This window comes from Myxine glutinosa, chromosome 5, assembly GCF_964187855.1.
Source record: "Myxine glutinosa chromosome 5, kmMyxGlut1.1, whole genome shotgun sequence".
Classification (NCBI taxonomy): Eukaryota; Metazoa; Chordata; class Myxini; order Myxiniformes; family Myxinidae; genus Myxine; species Myxine glutinosa.
Window position 1 is genome coordinate 29,637,627 of NC_136265.1, and position 18,714 is coordinate 29,656,340.

Genomic DNA, 18,714 nt, shown 5'->3' on the forward strand with positions numbered 1-18,714 from the left:
TTTATTTATACGACTTGTACAATCTTTACTCTATTTATAATGAATTATATCCTTTTTTTTTTTGTGTACAAGATCGAGGCTCGTGAAAGAGCTAACATTAATCACACAAAAAGTCAAACGGACACATAAAACACAAAATTTGTGCAAGGGGAGCGGTAGACGAGATGGGGAGAGAGGGGGAAGGACACAAACGCAACATTTGAGAGCAGGGACATCGGGAGAAATGTGGGAGGGGGAGGGCTAGGGGGGGAGGTGGGAGAGGTATAAAACATATGAACACTGCAAGGACTTCCAGGACAGAAGTTGGAATTTCAAAAAAAGTGTATCTGGGGTGAATTAGCGGGGGTAGAAAAGATCAAGGTTTTGGATGGGGGAAGATAAGAGATGGTGGTGAACAGCTGTTTTAAAGACCTGGAGGGAGGAGTGGGATTGAAGGGAGTGGGGGAGTTTGTTCCAGAGGCGGGAGAAAAGGGGAATGAAAGAGTGAAGGTGAGCAGAGAGCCTAGATTTTGGCAGTTTAACCATAAGAGGGTTGCAGGCAGATCTTGTGCGACCTGAAGGAATATTGGGGGGACAGAGCACAGAGAGAGCTGGGGGAGCAAGGCCGGAGAGGAGTGCGTAGAAGACAGAAAGACCACTGACCTGCCTGCGGTGAGTGAGTGAAAGGCCACCGACCTGCCTGCGGTGAGTGAGTGAAAGGCCCTCGTAGTTAGCTTCATCGTGGGAGATTCCAATGATTCTGAAAGCTTTGGTTTCAACAGCGTAAAGCCGAGCTAGGTGTGAGGCAGGAGCACCGGCCCAGAGGGGGGAACAGTATTCCATTGAGCTGTGGATGAAAGCCTTGTATGTGGTGAAGAGCTCAGGTGTGCCAAGGAAGGACTTCGCATGACGGAGGATGCCCAGTCGGCGACTGGCTTTGGAGGCCAGCTTGGAAATGTGGTTTTCCCAAGAAAGATCATGGCAGATTGTGAGACCCAAAAGCCTGAGCGACAGAACTTCTTGGAGAGGATTGTTGAAAAAGTAGATGGGAGGGTTTTCCAGTCGGTCTTTTCGGATAGACATTGTAAGAGTGTGAGATTTGTCCGGATTGAAAGACATGTTCCACTTGTTTGACCAGTCTGTGATTTTGTCCAGGTCTGCAGAGAGTGAGAAGGCTGCAGACTGCCGATCTGAGGGATGAGGAATGCAGCGGCAGATAGTGGAGTCATCAGCAAAGAGATAGAGAGGATTTTCCAGAGAGTCGGAGAGATCATTGATGAAGACCAGAAATAGCACAGGGCCCAGAACACTACCTTGGGGAACTCCAGCCAGAACAGGAAGGGAAGATGAGAGAAATCCATTCAGGGCCACACGTTGCCTACGACCAGAGAGGAAATCCGCAAGCCATGAGTGGAGATTTCCCTGAATACCATAGGAGGTGAGTTTGGTGAGCAGAGCTGGGTGCCAGACCGTATCGAAGGCACGTGATATGTCAAGTGAGACAGCTCTGATTTCCTGTTTGGCATTGAGGACCTCCATCCATTGTTGAGACAGCAGAAGCAACATGTCCAGAGTAGAATGACCTGGTCTGAATCCAAATTGATGATCAGAGATCAAGCCATTGGAGAAGAGGAAGGATTTGATATCTGAAGCAATGATGGATTCCATGACTTTGCTGATAATTGGGAGCAGGCTGATTGGTCTGTAGTTGCAAGGATCTGTTTTTGCACCTTTTTTGTGTAAAGCGGTAATGTTTGCTGATTTCCAAGATGCTGGCAGATGACCTTAAGCAAAAGAGAGGGTGAAAAGAACAGAGAGAGGGTGAGATAGAGCGGCAGAGCAGGATTTTAGGACCCGAGGGCTGATGCCATCTGGTCCAGTTGCAGAATCAGAGTCGAGGTTTGATAAAAACTTCTCCACCTTGTCAGGAGAGAAGGACACAGAGTCCAGGAGCAGTTGGGTTCGACTGGGAAAGGTGGGAATAGAGAGAGATGGGTTTGGGACACAAGATTTTGAGGCAAACACAGAGTTGAGGCATTCGGCTTTGTCACGTGCGGTGTCAACTGTGTAGCCATTTGAGGTAAGGGAGGGGATGGAGGGGGAACAAACACCAGAAACGGATTTGACCAGATGCCACCAGGATTTGGAGGAAGGAGACAGGTTTGAGAGTTCAATCTTGAGTGTGGAGAGATATTGTTTCCTGGCTCTCCTGAGGGTGGACACACACTTGTTTCGAGCTTGGTGGAAGGAACTGAGATTGCCTTCAGTTGGATTTGCCTTCCAAGATGCAAAGGCAAGTTGTTTCAGGGCAACTGCCTCACCACAAGATTCAGTGTACCATGGACGGGAGGAAGGGTAAGACAACTGAAGACGAGATGGGATAAATCTGTGCATGAGAGAGAGCAGTTTGCTTTGGAAGAATTCCCAGGAAGAATTGATGTCAGAGGCATTAGAGATGGGAGACCAGTCCAGTTGATTGATGGCTGCTTGCAGACCGTGCCAGTCGGCCTGAGTGAAATGCCAGACTCGTCGACGCTGAGGAGGCTCTCTGAGAATGGCCAGAGAGATTTTTTTTTTTTTTTTGTATACAAGATCGAGGCTCGTGAAAGAGCGAACATTAATCACACAGAAAGACAAACCGACACATAAAACATATAACTTCGGGAGCGGTAGACAAGATGGGGAGAGAGGGGGAAGGACACAAACACAACATTTGAGAGCAGGGACCGAGAGACATGGAGACATCGAGAGATCTGAGAGAGGGCGAGGGCTTTGGGGGGGGGGGGCATGGGAAGGGGGCGGTGGGAGAGGTATAAAACATATGGACACTGCCAGGACTTCCAGGAAAGAAGTTGGAATTTCAAACAAGGTGGATCTGGGGAGAATTAGCTGGGGTAGAAAAGATCAAGGTTTTGGATGGGGGAAGATAAGAGATGGTGGTGAACAGCTGTTTTAAAGACCTGGAGGGAGGAGTGGGATTGAAGGGAGTGAGGGAGTTTGTTCCAGAGGCGGGAGAAAAGAGGAATGAAAGAGTGAAGGTGAGCAGAGAGCCGAGATTTCGGCAGTTTAACCATCAGAGGGTTGCTGGCAGATCTTGTGCGACCTGTAGGAATATTTGGGGGACAGAGCACAGAGAGAGCTGGGGGTGCAAGGCCGGAGAGGAGTCGGTAGAAGACAGAAAGGCCACCTACCTGCCTGTGGTGAGCGAGTGAAAGGCCCTCAGAGATAGCTTCATCGCGGGAGATTCCAATAATTCTGAAAGCTTTGGTTTCAACAGCGTGAAGCCGAGCTAGGTGTGAGGCAGGAGCACCGGCCCATAGGGGAGAACAGTATTCCATTGAGCTGCGGATGAAAGCCTTGTATGTGGTGAGGAGCTCAGGTGTGCCGAGGAAGGACTTCGCACGACGGAGGATGCCCAGTCGGCGACTGGCTTTGGAGGCCAGCTTGGAAATGTGGTTTTCCCAAGAAAGATCATGGCAGATAGTGAGACCCAAAATCTTGAGCGACAGAACTTCTTGGAGAGGATTGTTGAGAAAGTAGATGGGAGGGTTGTCCAGTCGATCTTTTCGGAGAGACATAGTAAGAGTGTGAGATTTGTCAGGATTGAAAGACATGTTCCACTTGTTTGACCAGTCTGTGATTTTGTCCAGGTCTTCAGAGAGTGAGGAGGCAGCAGACTGCCGATCTGAGGGAAGAGGAATGGAGCGGCAGAGAGTGGAGTCATCAGCAAAGAGATAGAGAGGATTTTCGAGAGAGTCAGAGAGATCATTGATGAAGACCAGAAAAAGTACGGGGCCCAGAACACTGCCTTGGGGAACTCCAGCCTGAACAGGAAGAGGAGATGAGAGAAACCCATTCAGGGCCACACGTTGACAACGACTAGAGAGGAAGTCCGCCAGCCATGCGTGGAGATTTCCATGGATACCAAAAGAGGAGAGTTTGGTGAGCAGAGCGGGGTGCCAGACCGTGTCGAAGGCACGTGATATGTCGAGGGAGACAGCTCTAATTTCCTGTTTGGCATTGAGGACCTCCATCCATTGTTGAGACAGCAGAAGCAGCATGTCCAGAGTAGAGTGACCTGGTCTGAAACCAAATTGATGATCAGAGATCAAGCCATTGGAGAAGAGGAAAGATTTCATATCCGAAGCAATGATGGATTCCATGACTTTGCTGATAATTGGGAGAAGGCTGATTGGTCTGTAGTTGCTAGGATCTGTTTTTGCACCTTTTTTGTGCAAAGCGGTGATGTTGGCTGATTTCCAAGCAGATGGCAGTTGACCTTGAGCAAAAGAGAGGGTGAAGAGAACAGAGAGAGGGTGAGATAGAGCAGCAGAGCAGGATTTTAGGACCCGTGGGCTGATGCCGTCGGGTCCAGTTGCAGAATCAGAGTCGAGGGTTGACAGAAACTTTTCCACCTTGTCAGGAGGAAAGGACACGGAGTCCAGGAGCGACTGGGTACGGTGGGTACAGAGAGGGATGGGTTTGGGACACAAGATTTAGAGGCAAACACAGAGTTGAGGCATTCAGCTTTTTCACGTGCGGAGTCAGCCGTGTGGCCGTTTGAGGTGAGGGAGGGGATGGAGGGGGAACAAACACCAGAAACAGATTTGACCAGACGCCACCAGGATTTGGAAGAGGGAGACAGATAAGAGAGTTCGGTCCTGAGAACGGAGAGATATTGTTTCCTGGCTCTCCTGAGGGTGGACACACACTTGTTTCGGGCTTTGTAAAAGGAAATAAGATTTCCTTCCATTGGATTTGCTTTCCAGGAGACGAAAGCAAGTTGTTTCTGGGCAATAGCCTCACCACAAGATTCCGTGTACCATGGATGGGAGGAAGGGTATGACAACTGAAGATGAGATGGGATAAATCTGTGCATGAGGGAGAGCAATTTACTTTGGAAGAATTCCCAGGATGAGTTGATGTCAGAGGCGGTAGAGATGGGAGACCAGTCCAGATGATTGATGGCTGCTTGAAGACCGTGCCAGTTGGCCTGAGTGAAATGCCAGACTCGTCGACGCTGAGGAGGCTCTCTGAGAATGGTCAGAGAGATGTCCACTTTAACAAGCACATGATCAGATGAGCCGATTGGAGCAGAAGAAGAGGATGTGGAAGATGTGGAAGAGGAGGAAGAGGTAGGGAGAGCTGTTGAAGGTGTGTCAGATATTTCAGAATAGCTTGGAGAAAGGGAAGAATGGGGGCCGACAAAAGGTTTGATGGTGATTGGGTGAGGCCCAGTGAGGTGTTATTTGTGGAGGGGGAAGAGTGAGGCAGAAGGTTGAGGGAGATGAAGGTGAAAGTTGGAAGGGGGAAGAAGTGGGGAGGACGATTTGAGGAGGGGTGAGAGGGGAGTGTAGGAGGGGAGGAGCGAGGGAGAGTCTCGGAGGGGAGGGGTGTGGGGGGAGTTTAGGAGGGAAGGGGCAAGGGGGGAGATTTGAAAGGGATGGGTGATGGGGAAGATTTGGAGGGGAGGGGCAAGGGGGAAGATTTGAAAGAAATGGGTGATGGGGATGATTTGGAGGGGAGGGGCAAGGGGGTAGATTTAGAGGGGAGGGGTGATGGGGAAGTTTTGGAGGGAAGGGGTGATGGGGAAGCTTTGGAGGGGAGAGGCAAGGGGGAATATTTGAAAGAGATGGGTGATGGGGAAGATTTGGAGGGGAGGGGTGATGGGGAAGTTTTGAAGGGGAGGGGTGATGGGGAAGTTTTGGAGGGAAGGGGTGATGGGGAAGATTTGGAGGGGAGGGGTGAGATTGGATTTTGAAAAGTGTACGATTAATGGGAAACGAACATTTATTGCAAAATGAGTTTCTTGAGACCTTCGAGTCAAAAATACGTTTGAGGACGCTGAAGGATGGGTGGAGTGCTGGAGAGTTTAGGGAATGTGTGAAAGAGGCACTGTAAGAGATGGAATTTTTTTTTGGAATGAATAGATTTGGTGAGCAAGTCGAAAGCATCCTTTTATAGAAGAAGAAGAAAAAGGTGTTATAGCATACGACAGAATACAGTTCTTCGGGGGACAGTTTAAACATTTTTTTAACAACGTGATCACGTGATCACGAACAACGTGGTCGAAGAACGAACGAACAAATAAGAACGAACAAACGGATAAGAACAGAGAAGGAAATATTTTTTGGGTTTTTTTTTTTTTGAGTTGAGATTTTAAAACAAGGAAGTATGGGGTGAAAAGACCGGGAAAAACAGAGACCGAAAGTAATTGCAGCGCAATCGAAGAACCGCTGGGACAAAAACAAAGCCTCAAGCGAAGGTCGGACACGGTAGCCTACTACGCTAGGCCTCAGAATACGCGACACGAACTAACTGACGATTCTGTACACAGGTATGAAAAACCAACACCGAGAATCCTATTAAAGACACACCAATAGGTACTCACACCGAAAGAAAGATACAGTTTCGACAAAAACACAATTGTGAAAAATTACTTAACTTCGAAAGCGTGCGCGCATGGACAGCTTTGAAGAGACGTGACCTCCAATCTTGCGCATGCGCACCTCAATCCTTGGTTCTCCTCGAACTTTCCAGGCCTGAGGCTACCGTGCACGAATGACTTTGTGACTTCGTGCAGGTTGCGAGTCAACCACGTGTTCCAGTATCTGCCGTCTATTACCGTTTAACTAGAGGTCATGTGGGCTCCTGACCAGGGCTCACACCCTTGATAGACACCACCATTATCTTAATTAGATCGAGATGTGGCCAAGCGTTCAACCGTGGGGTACATATCGGACTAAGGAGCCAATCAGTCGGGGATTTATATGTTTTGTGACTGAAACTTTCAATTTTGTTGCACTTTGTACCTCTCTCTCCCCACTGATGTGGTTAAAATATTTGTAAAAGTAAATACCGTGCTCAAAATATGAAAATGCCTCAAAATACGTTGATTGACTTCCAAATGCAGGCTTCATGAAAGTGTAAGTTTACTGATTCATTGCTATTTTCACAGACATCCTCATGTGTTGTATGTTTTGCATCCCCATGATAAATATTCTTCTTTTTTCTGACCAATCTTTAGAAATACGGACACCAATCTTCAAGATGTTATCCTTCACCAAGAATGGTGTGACGCTCACGGAGAATGCTTCACCACAACACAAGGAAGGTGATGGTGTGAAATCTATCGATGACAAACAGAAAAATATTAATGGACACGAAAACAGGAAGATTCCCACTTCGCAAAAGATACACACGTGCACCGTGTGCAATCAAACATTTCGATGCATTCCAACGTATGAGGTACACATGAGGATTCACCCTTTGGAGAATCAGTTCAAGTGTTCTGTATGTTTCACATTATTCTCTGACATGTCAACGCATGAGAATCACATGAGAACACATCTTGGGGAAAAGCCTGACAAGTGCCTTATCTGTGATAAATCATTATTCAAATGGAGGTCAACATATGAGGAATACATGAGGATTCATACCGGAGAGAAGCCATTCAAGTGCACCGTGTGCAACAAATCATTCAGAATGAATAAACGCCACTAGAACCACATTAGGATTCATGCTCCAAAAAAAACATTCAAGTGCAATGTCTGTAATAAATTATTCTCTGCCAAAAGGTTGTGTAAAAATCACATTCAGACACACTCACCGTGTCCAGTAAATCGTTCGGTTATGACGCGGTCTACAAACAGCACATGAGGATTCATAGTGAAGAGAGGCCATTCAAGTGTGGCAACTGTGATAAATAATTCCGTACCAAGGCGCACTGTCAGGAACACTTGATGACCTACACTGAGGAGAGGCCGTATAAGTGCACCGTTTGCAGCAACTCATTCAGGAAGAAGGTACACTGCCGGGTACACATGAGGACCCACATGGGGGAGAGGCCCTATAAGTGCACAGGGTGCAGCAAATCATTCAGTACCAAAGATCACTGCCAGATACACATGAGGATCCATACTGGGGAGAGGCCGTATAATTGCACTGTGTGCAGCAAATCATTCATGGCCAAGGAACACCACCATGTACACATGAGGATTCATACTGGGGAGAGGCCGTATAAGTGCACTGTGTGCAGCAAATCATTCATTAAGAAAGAACATTGCCAGGTACACATGAGGTCCCATTGGTGGATTAGTTGTGAATACCTCCTCTGTGAGCAAACCCGAGCGACGGCAAGCTATTAAGCAAACCAGTGAGGAGAAAGGGGTCAGGCACGTGCGCAATGCTGGCATATACCATCTTGGCACGACTCATCGTGCTCCAAATGCCATCCTCTTGGCACTAGAGACACTGGTGACCCCTGTCAAGCAGTCCAGGCCCTACGGCCTCTTGGGGAAAGCAAAATGGCTGGCTGTAACCAAAATATGCCAATCAATGCCAATCAGAGTGCACTCATTAGGGCCAAGCCAAGCCACACACTCACACACACACACACACACGTTCAGGAATCTCACAATGATAAGTAAGTCATCGCCTTGTGCATTCTTTTCTTCCCTTAAATCGTCTACTTTGAACGCAGGATCATCATTCTCAACAGCGACATCACTGCTTCCTGTTCTTTTCAGGGACGGAACCACAGATACACACTGCACCTCTGCCATACGCACCTTGGACACCAAACAGTATTCCTCCTTTTACCCCTCCCTTAGTATATGGGTGACTTGGCATGACAGCCCAGGCCTGGTGAGCAAAGAGGTCGAAACCACCCCCCCCCCCCCTTTCATTCTTGCTTGACTCTCTACCCTTTGGATGTTCTGATTGGACACGCATATACTATGCTTTGAGATCGGTAAGGAGTAGGTTTTGTGCTGCTCTTCGTCCCAATTCTTTGTTGTATATTGTGTTTGCACCTTTTATTGCTTGCAATTGTTCTCCCTTGTACATTTTTGCATTCCTCCCCTAATTAGTTGCATGTGCATTTTTGACCCAACGTTTTGATTGTTCCTTAATTGCTCGTCATTAAAGTGCTTCAATGGCATGTGCATGTTCCCCGTGCATGTTCTCAAGTGCATGTTTTCCGTTGCCACATTTCACATTCATTGCAAATAATAAACCCACTGTTGTTGAACTCTTTTTCCAATCTGTCTGTGTCTGCCTTTTCCCTCCATTGGTTTAACGCAGTCCGCACCTCGTCAGCTTGGGAGATTATAAATCCCCCAATTAATTGGTGCTAATCTGTAGATTCCGGTGTGCACTAGCGGTTGCTCGGTCACATCCAATTAAGATCTAGTTAAGATAAGCTCAGTGCACATTGAGGGCGTGAGATCCGATTGGAAAGCCATGTGACCTCAGGTAAACGGTAATCAGACCGAGGACCCTGCATAACCTCGTGGACTAATTGGCACTTGCGGTTGATTCACAACCCACTGCGACACGAAGTTATTTGTGCTCAGTGGCCTCACGTCTGGTAGTTTGGGAGGAACCAGGGCAATCACCCCTCGTAGTAAACCCCGAAAGTGCTGGAACTTAAAGGAGAAGGAAATCGTCCTCCACTGTAGAACGTATTCTGTGCATGAAGCATGCGGAAATGAACAATTTGGTCCATGAATAATGATCCTTCACTGAAAAAAGAGGTGGATATTTTGGTTAATGTCCATCTGTCTGTAAACGTCAGTTTATGATCGAGAAACAACTTGATTTCAATTCAATGTTATATTTTGAACACGAATCAGAACATGAATCGGAAAACGAACCTGCCTATTTACAAAACTTCCTGAACGCAGATGCACAGAGAGGAGTGAGGTAATATTCTTGCTCTGTATGCCTGGCAGTCAAACAACATTGAAAATCATTCCAAACAGGAGATTTACTGTTTTTTAAAGAACGTCATATTGGACACGAACAACAGCCATGAATAACTAATGTAACGTGTTTGATGGGGTGGTGTAATAGCCATTGCAAAAACGGTTGTCAAATGGCGGTAAATTGCGAATTAATTTATTTGTACGACTTTTACAATCTTTATTTTATTTAAATTGAATCATATACTTGAACACTAGAACAAAAATCACCTTCTTGTAATTAGCGAGAACCGCCAGTTTAGCAGTTCTTGGACATGTTAAATATGGTGGTGTATAAGACCGCTTCAACAGCGCTAAACTTCTGAAAAAATTTCAACAATCTTTGAAATCATCGTTTTATTAAAATTTAATTGTAAATTTGAACACTGTATTGGGAATTGTGTTCTATGAACTCTCTCGTTAAGCATAGAACAATTTTACCTTGAATTTCCTGTTCCAAATTCCACCTTGTTTGCCTTTATTTAGTCTCGAACATGTCGAGATGATTACTCTTTTGAAAAAGAACGTTTGCTGTCAAACGTTTTTGTTTAGAACTTCAAAACTCGGCATCAAAAGGACGTGAGAGATTTGATGAGAGTAGTTTTGTATGAGGTGTACGATTGGTGATTTTGGAAGGGGGGAAAAAAGAAACGTTTTATTCTTGTGCTGGTTCAGAGTTCAATAATGGGAGGGTGTGTGTTTCTTAACAGGATTTTCTTTTTTGGGAGTGATTGAGGCAGCGGTCTGTTGCCTATACACCACCTGGGTTAATTTTTTTTTGGTCTGATTGAAAGAATTATAACTTTCCTGGAGGTTTGGATTAATTTGAAGCAACATTCATTTAGGAGCTGCCTGCCCATCAGTCCCGCATCCCTTGGATTGTTCGTTTAATATTTAATTTTTTTAATGATTTTTTTTTGTTTTGTATTTCTCCCAGAGAAGCGTTTGTGTTTCAGGATGGCACAAACAGATAGCATTTGCCGATTAATATATACTACTAGTTAGGCAGTTAAGAGGAAGCATCGTTCATTTTTTCAGGAAAGCACCGAATTTGGCACAGATGTAGTATGGACCTATACAATTGTTTTCCTGAGGGGCGCCCAAAAATTCAGAAATTTTGAAATTAAAATTAAATCTTGAGGAGTGCCGTGAAAATGGGGAGAAAACAGGTATTGATTCGAACTGTAGATTCTGATATTGTGGTCTTGGCAATAGCACACTACTTTACCTACCAGTCACATGGTGTGGAGGAACTCTGGATTGCCATTGGCACTGGTAAAAGCCACCGCTACCTTGCTATCCATAAAATTGCCACCGGCCTTGGCCACAGGAAGTCCGAGTCTTTGCCATTATTTCATGCCTTCACTGGCTGCGACAGTGTCATTTTTTGCCCAAATTGGGAAAAAGACAGCCTGGAAGGCTTGGGAGGCATACCCCAGCATCACGCAGACCTTTCATGCTCTCGCTTATAGGCCATCTGTGGACGCTATTACTATGGAACTACAGAGCATAGAAAGATATGTTGCCATCCTCTATGACCGGACTACCGAGATAAAGACAGTGAATGACATGCGCGCGACACTTGTTCACGAAGAAGGCAAGAACAATTGATCACATTCCCCCAACAGCAGACGCCTTCGAACAACACCTAAAACGTGCATGTTTTCAGGCTGGACACGTGTGGAGTCAGGCACTTGTGCCCTACCCAGAACTTCCATCACCAGCTGATTGGGGCTGGATGAAAACAGGGACTTCTTGGACACCAATTTGGACCACAATACCACTGATACAGGAGGCATGTTCAGAGCTTACAAGCTGCCATTGTAAGTCGGCCTGTAAAGGCAACTGTAAGTGCTCCAGGGCAAATCTGCCCTGCACATCACTGTGTGATTGCGATGGACAGTGCTTGTCGTACTATGTGTCTGTGTGAGAGCCTCCACCTTTCAAGTGCCCACAATATTTTAAGTTAAAACTGCAACTGTGTGTAACTTTGATTAATTAATACCATTCCATTGTTATCAGAGACCAATAAAACAATGTGTATCACTTGGACTTGAAATTTTACCTAAAATACTATGAGAGATTCAAGGAAAATGAAAACACCATGGTGGCCATCTTGAAATTAAAGATGATGGATGCCAATCTTTACGCAATTGATCCCATTGGATTCAGAGACCATGTAAACATGGGGTAAGACACTGGAACTGTGGTGTTATCGCTCATAGTATAGAAGTTATTGAGGGAAATGGATGACAGAGGGCGTCATGTTGAAATTCAATATGGCGGCCACCAGGGGTTCTGAATTTTTGGGCGCCCCTCAGGAAAACAATTGTATAGGTCCATACTACATCTGTGCCAAATTTGGTGCTTTCCTGAAAAAATGAACGATACGCCCTATTTTTGGTCTTCACTGCCTAAGTATACGGTATATTGATTATTTACTCAAGGCTTCATGGTAGAAGACACCAATGGGGGTCCACTCCATTAAAATGACCATGGCTGTTTTATAAGTGTGACTTCTCCAAATAGAAGACTCCCTCTTTTTCTAGATTGTCTGTCTACCTCCTTAACTGTCCAGATAGCTAACGTTGTCGTACGAAGACATTATTTTTTCTTTCGACTTCTTTCAATCTCTGACTTATTTCCTGAAATTCCTAGTCGTGTCCATTTGTTTTATACCGTGTACCCAACCCCCCTCTCACCTCCCTCCCCCCCCCCCCTCCGCCACCAGCCCTCTCCCTTCCACAGATCTACCGATGCTATGTTCTCTGCTATTGTTGTGCTTGTGTGCTTCCCTCCCTTGTTTCCCTTGCCCTTTGTAAAATGTTTTTATCTGTCGGTTTATGTTTTTGTGTTTAATGTAATTGCTCTTACACGAGCCTCGACTGAATAAATAAATAAAAAACACTTGATATTTTACCAACACTTGAATGTGAAGAGTAAAAAATAAAGCCTGATAATTTTCCAGTGGGATCAGGGAAGTTCGCTGTGAAATTGTTTCTTGAACTTCAGTTTCCGTTCAAACGTTGAAGGGAAAACCTGAAACAAAATTCGTGGGTTTAATCTTAATTCGAGCAATTCAGGTAAATCGGAGGAATGTTCAACATATATTGTACTTCCGGGGAATCGATACACGTGGTTTAACCTACTTAGTACTTCCGGGTAATCGATACACGGGGTGTAACCTATTTAGGACTTCCGGGTAATCGATACACGGGGTGTAACCTATTTAGTACTTCCGGGTAATCGATACACGGGGTTTAACGTGTCAAGGTATGGGGATCAAGTTCGTGATCGAGATAAGGTCGGTGAGACCGGAAGGAAGAACCGAACGAGGTTTTGCACCGTGTTGAGTCATGGAGAGAAACCCTCTGAGATGCGTCCACGATCCCAGATACTCGGGCTCTGAGTCGGGATCTGATGGAGGGAACAGAGCGGATGATGATGGGATCTGCGAGTTCAGGATCCTGGACGTTCGGAATCTTGGGGATAATGGAGGAGAAAAGACGGGGCCCGAATCAGGTACGTGGTTACCTTGTACAGGTGATTCATTATCTCATTCTCAACACCATCAACATAGTTACAACATTGAGAGAAGAAAAACAATGGATCCGCGGTATGAGGGAGCGGTGCAACCGAGGAAGCGTAGGCCGGGAGAAGAGGACGCGGTCTGGAAGGGGGAAGGGGGTTGTGTCCTCCCCTCCTCCCCTCCTCCCGTAGGGAAGTGGGGTGTGCTCCCACTCCTCTCGTAGGGAAGTGGGTTGTGTCCTCACTCCTCTCGTAGGGAAGTGGGGTGTGTCCCCCCTCCTCTCGTAGGGAAGTGGGTTGTGTCCCCACTCCTCTCATAGGGAAATGGGGTGTGCCCCCACTCCTCTCGTAGGGAAGTGGGTTGTGTCCCACTCCTCTCGTAGGGATTTGGGGTGTGCCCCCACTCCTCTCGTAGGGAAGTGGGTTGTGCCCCCACTCCTCTCGAAGGGAAGTGGGTTGTGTCCTCACTCCTCTCGTAGGGAAGTGGGGTGTGCCCCCACTCCTCTCGTAGGGAAGTGGGGTGTGCTCCCACTCCTCTCGTAGGGAAGTGGGTTGTGTCCCCACGCCTCATAGGGAATTGGGGTGTGCCCCCACTCCTCTCGTAGGGAAGTGGGTTGTGCCCCCACTCCTCTCGTAGGGAAGTGGGGTGTGTTCCCACTCCTCTCATAGGGAATTGGGGTGTGCCCCCACTCCTCGTAGAGAAGTGGGGTGTGCTCCCACTCCTCTCATAGGGAAGTGGGGTGTGCCCCCACTCTCATCGGGAATTGGGGTGTGCTCCCACTCCTCTCGTCGGGAAGTGGATGTGACCCTTTCCCCCCCCCCCCACCCCCGTCCTCTCTTGGTAGGGAAGTGGGGTGCGCTCTGTCCCCCACCCCTCCCATGGTATGGAAGTTTGGTGTGCCCCCACTCCCATGGTAGGGAAACTTGGTGTGCCCCCACTCCAATGGTAGGGAAACTTGGTGTGCCCCCCCCCCCATGGGTGGGAAATTGGGTGTGCCCTCCGATGGTAGGGAAGTTTGGTGTCCTCCCCCCTCCCCCACCTCCCATGGTAGGGAGGGGGGGGGGCACACCAGACTTCCATAGGAGAAGTATGTTGTGCCCCCCCTACCATGGGAGGGGGCAGGTAGTGTGTATCCCCCTTACCTGCCATCCCCCCTCCCATGGTAGAGAAGTGGTGTGTATCCCCCCCTACCTCATAAGGAAAGTTTTGTAATTTAAACTTTAATTCATACATTCTAATACACATTTTAATGCAAACTTCAAGCAGAATAATCGTGTTTTCTTGATGAATTTGTTGTTTTGGACTTTACATTGTGTGACATGTTGTAATGAGTAAAATGTAAACTCGTACTCCGTATCGCACACCCAACCTCTCCACCATGTTTTTTCCAAATCTATCCACAACATTTTGAGATTTCCTGTTCACAAACAAACAAACAAGAAGACGTCATGCGGAGCACGATACTTGCAAAATCCGCCCCCCCCCCCACCCCCAAGAAAAAAATTCCATTGATACAGCAAATTGTCCATTTCATCAAGATTAAAATTGACAATCTTGATCAAAGCTCGGGTCAACAGGAAGAAAAGTGACGATTTTTCAGATGAAAAATGATGATTTTGTAAGGTTATTTGGCCTATGTTGAAGAAATTTTGGCCTATGTTGAAGAAGTTTGGCCTATGTTGACCTTTTGGCCTATGTTGACCTCAAAAATTCTTGGTGGTTGAATTCAGTGACCAGATATGCAAGTCCTCTTCAAATTTCAAGTCAATCGGATGAAAATTGAGGATTTTAGAAATTCGACCTATGTTGATCTTTTGGCCTATGTTGACCTCAATTATACTTGGTGGTTGAATTCAGTGAACAGATATGCAAGTCCTCTTCAAATTTCATGTCAATCGGATGAAAATTGAAGATTTTAGAAATTCGGCAAAGTTGGTGACCTTTGGTCTATGTTTACCTTTTGACCCCAAAAACAATAGGCTTCTCAATTTTGGCGACCTATACAACTTGGTGAAGTTTCGTGATGATTGGTTTAGAATTGTGACCTGTAGGCCGGTGACAAGCAGACAAACAAGAAGACGTCATGCAGAGCACAATACTTGCAAAATCCGCCCCCTCCCCCTCCCCAATACATTTTTTTCCCATCGATACAGCAAATTGTCCATTTCATCAAGATTAAAATTGACAATCTTGATCAAAGCTCAGGTCAATAGGAAGAAAAGTGACGATTTTTCAGATAAAAATGATTTTGGAAGGTTGACCTTGAGTTGACCTTTGACCTTTTGACCTCAAATAGTTGGTTTCCCTATTTAGTGTCAATGTGCAAATGCTGTTCAATTTTCAAGTCAATCGGATGAAAATTGACGGTTTTTCAGATGAAAAGTGATTTTGGAAGCTTGACCTTGAGTTGACCTTTGACCTTTTGACCCCAAACATAGTATGTTTCCCAATTTAGTGACTCGATATGCAAATGCTGTTCAATTTTCAAGTCAATCGGTTGAGAATTGATGGCTTCTTAGATGGAAATTGATGATTTTTTAACATTTGACCTGGAGTTGACCTTTGACTTTTTGACCTCAAAAATAGTTCATTTCCCAATTTAGTGACTCTATACAAATGCTATTCAATTTTCAAGTCAATCAGATTTAAAATGGCGATTTTAGAAGTTTGACCTTGAGTTGACCTTTGACCTCAAACTCAATCTGGTTCTCAATTGGGACGACCTATACAACTTGGTAAAGTTTCGTAACGATCGGTTTAGAATTGTGACCTGTAGGCCGGTGACAAACAAACAGACAAACAAGAAGACGTCATGCAGAGCACAATACTTGCAAAATCCGCCCCCTCCCACTCCGCAATACATTTTTTTCCCATTGATACAGCAAATTGTCCATTTCATCAAGATTAAAATTGACAATCTTGATCAAAGCTCGGGTCAATAGGAAGAAAAGTGATGATTTTTCAGATAAAAAAATGATTTTGGAAGGTTGACCTTGAGTTGACCTTTGACCTTTTGACCTCAAATAGTTGGTTTCCGTATTTAGTGAGTCAATGTGCAAATGCTGTTCAATTTTCAAGTCAATTGGATGAAAATTGATGGTTTTTCAGATGAAAAGTGATTTTGGAAGTTTGACCTTGAGTTGACCTTTGACCTTTTGACCTCAAACATAGTATGTTTCCAAATTTAGTGACTCGATATGCAAATGCTGTTCAATTTTCAAGTCAATCGGTTGAGAATTGATGGCTTCTTAGATGGAAATTGATGATTTTTTAACATTTGACCTGGAGTTGACCTTTGACTTTTTGACCTCAAAAATAGTTCATTTCCCAATTTAGTGACTCTATACAAATGCTATTCAATTTTCAAGTCAATCGGATTTAAAATGGCGATTTTAGAAGTTTGACCTTGGGTTGACCTTTGACCTTTGACCTCAAACTCAATCGGTTTCTCAATTGGGACGACCTATACAACTTGGTAAAGTTTCGTGACGATCGGTTTAGAATTGTGACCTGTAGGCCGGTGACAAACAGACAGAACCACAAACGCAACCGACCAATATACTTGAAAAATCTTCGATTTTGCAAGTGACAAACCTTCATTCGCAGAGGTAACTCGATGGTATTCATAGAATACTTACCCTGCACAGTCAACTTTGTGTGAGCCAACTCTTCCATTTTTGAACGTTTCTTTTTTTTTTTGATACAATATGGCTGCCAGACCACGTGAGCGATGACATCATAAATGTATATTCTCTAAATAATGGTTGCATAGATCATGTTCAATAAATTTCAAATTGATCAGACGAAGCGTTTTCCCTGTCGAATTAGGAAGTCATAATTATGACGTCATAATTATGGCACCAATGACATCATTGTTAACAACACCTATTCCCCATATGGAGTTATTTACAATGAGCCATGTTTCAACTTTTAAAATGCTGATACAGCGCACACTTTATTTTACTGAAATGCAGACATAAATGTTATATTTTCGTCAAAAATCGTCGAATTTCGCCAAATCTGTTTTGGACGTGTTAATATACCTCAGCAATTGGCAAATCTGAAATCAGAATTTTATTTGAGGTCAAAATGACCCTGTGAGGTCGCTCCGTACTTTGCCTGCTCGTCATGTGGAGTGTGATAATTCATTCCATGCCCACTATAGAAGACTCTTCTTCTTCACTCAATAACAACTTCTAGCTTCCAGACCATACATCCAAACATCTTGAAATTTTCCACACTTGTTACACTTCATTACCTCTACGATAATATAAAGTTTCATGTCGATCAATGAAGTGGTTCAAGAGTTATAATTTTTTAAAATATTTTCATTTAATTATTTACATCTGCCAAACCACGTCACGTATCGCAAATTCCAAAAGGTGATTTTAGTAGAATGATATGCTGAACACATCTGTGAAGTTTCCCCTCGATGGGATCAAAAATGAGGGAGGAGCTAGGTTTTAAAAGTTTATGCTTACAAACGTAAAAATCAAGGATACAACAATTTTTTCAGATCATGAGTTTAATCAGATTCGATCCCGACAAATACCTGCAGAAGAAATCAGCAAATATAATATCAGTACTCAGCGTTCATCTGGAACAATAATGGGTATAACATCCAAGCACAAGCAAGCGATGAGCAAAGTGATTCTACGTACCATTCTAGACATGCACCTAAGTAACACACGATATATGTCACAGGAGTGCTCGCTGCGCTTAATGTACAGGATCTTTATAACTGCCGCGCAGCGGACAAAAATCGCATGACACCTGGGCTCGAACTTAGACACAATTTCATGACATTCTCCCGGAGGTGAGAACCAAGCCAGCAAGCCATATAACAGCATGGGGGTACTGTAATGAGCAGATGAGTACGTAATGCAGTAGATTCTTTTAATCCCAGCCGAAGCGATTGGGACGGCGAATTTCTCTCCCGGTGCGCGTTCGATACACGTCAGGGGCTTCAACGGCGAGACCGAATTCGCCCTCGCTGAGACAACCCCCCCCCCCCCCATCTCGGGCGATGGCGGCGGCACCTCAATGTCGATCGGATCAGGCGCATGAGGGGGCGGGGCTGACGGCGAAATCCCCATCATCAGATTCCTCGGACTGAGCTCTGGCCCAGCGATATCCCCGCACGCAAAATATCCCTGCAGCGATATTCCCAGAGCAAGATGACGCACTGAAACTGTGGACTCGCGTCCATCTGGCAGCAGCACTCGAGCGTGCTCGGGGGGCTCTGAGGATACGAACCTTGTCAACGAGTGGGTCATATTTACTCGGGCGAACCGCGCTTGAGGAAAGCCGGTCCGTGCTCGGCAAGCCAGCCAGGCAAAGGTCGAACGGCACCTGCACGGCGCGAGTAACGAAACAGACGATCGTGAGGAGTTTGACTCGTAGCAGTGCACAATAAAGTCCGAATCGAATTTAACGCCCCGTGTACCATCCAGGTCCATCTGT

The 18,714-nt window shown here is 45.5% G+C and overlaps 2 protein-coding genes across 3 annotated transcripts in view; both read left to right on the forward strand.

The window, feature by feature from the left end:
- The window catches only part of LOC137427766 (uncharacterized), a 37,240-nt gene extending 28,225 nt beyond the window's left edge, over positions 1-9,015 (forward strand). The window contains exon 5 of the mRNA XM_068117488.2: positions 7,007-9,015. Coding sequence (XP_067973589.2) covers positions 7,007-7,482 — 476 coding nt within the window. The 3' untranslated portion in view covers positions 7,483-9,015. The remainder of the gene's footprint in view (positions 1-7,006) is intronic.
- A 3,859-nt stretch (positions 9,016-12,874) lies between these two features.
- LOC137427764 (uncharacterized) overlaps positions 12,875-18,714 on the forward strand; it is a 66,039-nt gene continuing 60,199 nt past the window's right edge. For both annotated transcript variants that reach the window (XM_078777791.1, XM_068117483.2), the window contains exon 1: positions 12,875-13,244. In XM_078777791.1, the coding sequence (XP_078633917.1) occupies positions 13,079-13,244 (166 nt within the window). In that variant the 5' untranslated portion in view covers positions 12,875-13,078. The remainder of the gene's footprint in view (positions 13,245-18,714) is intronic.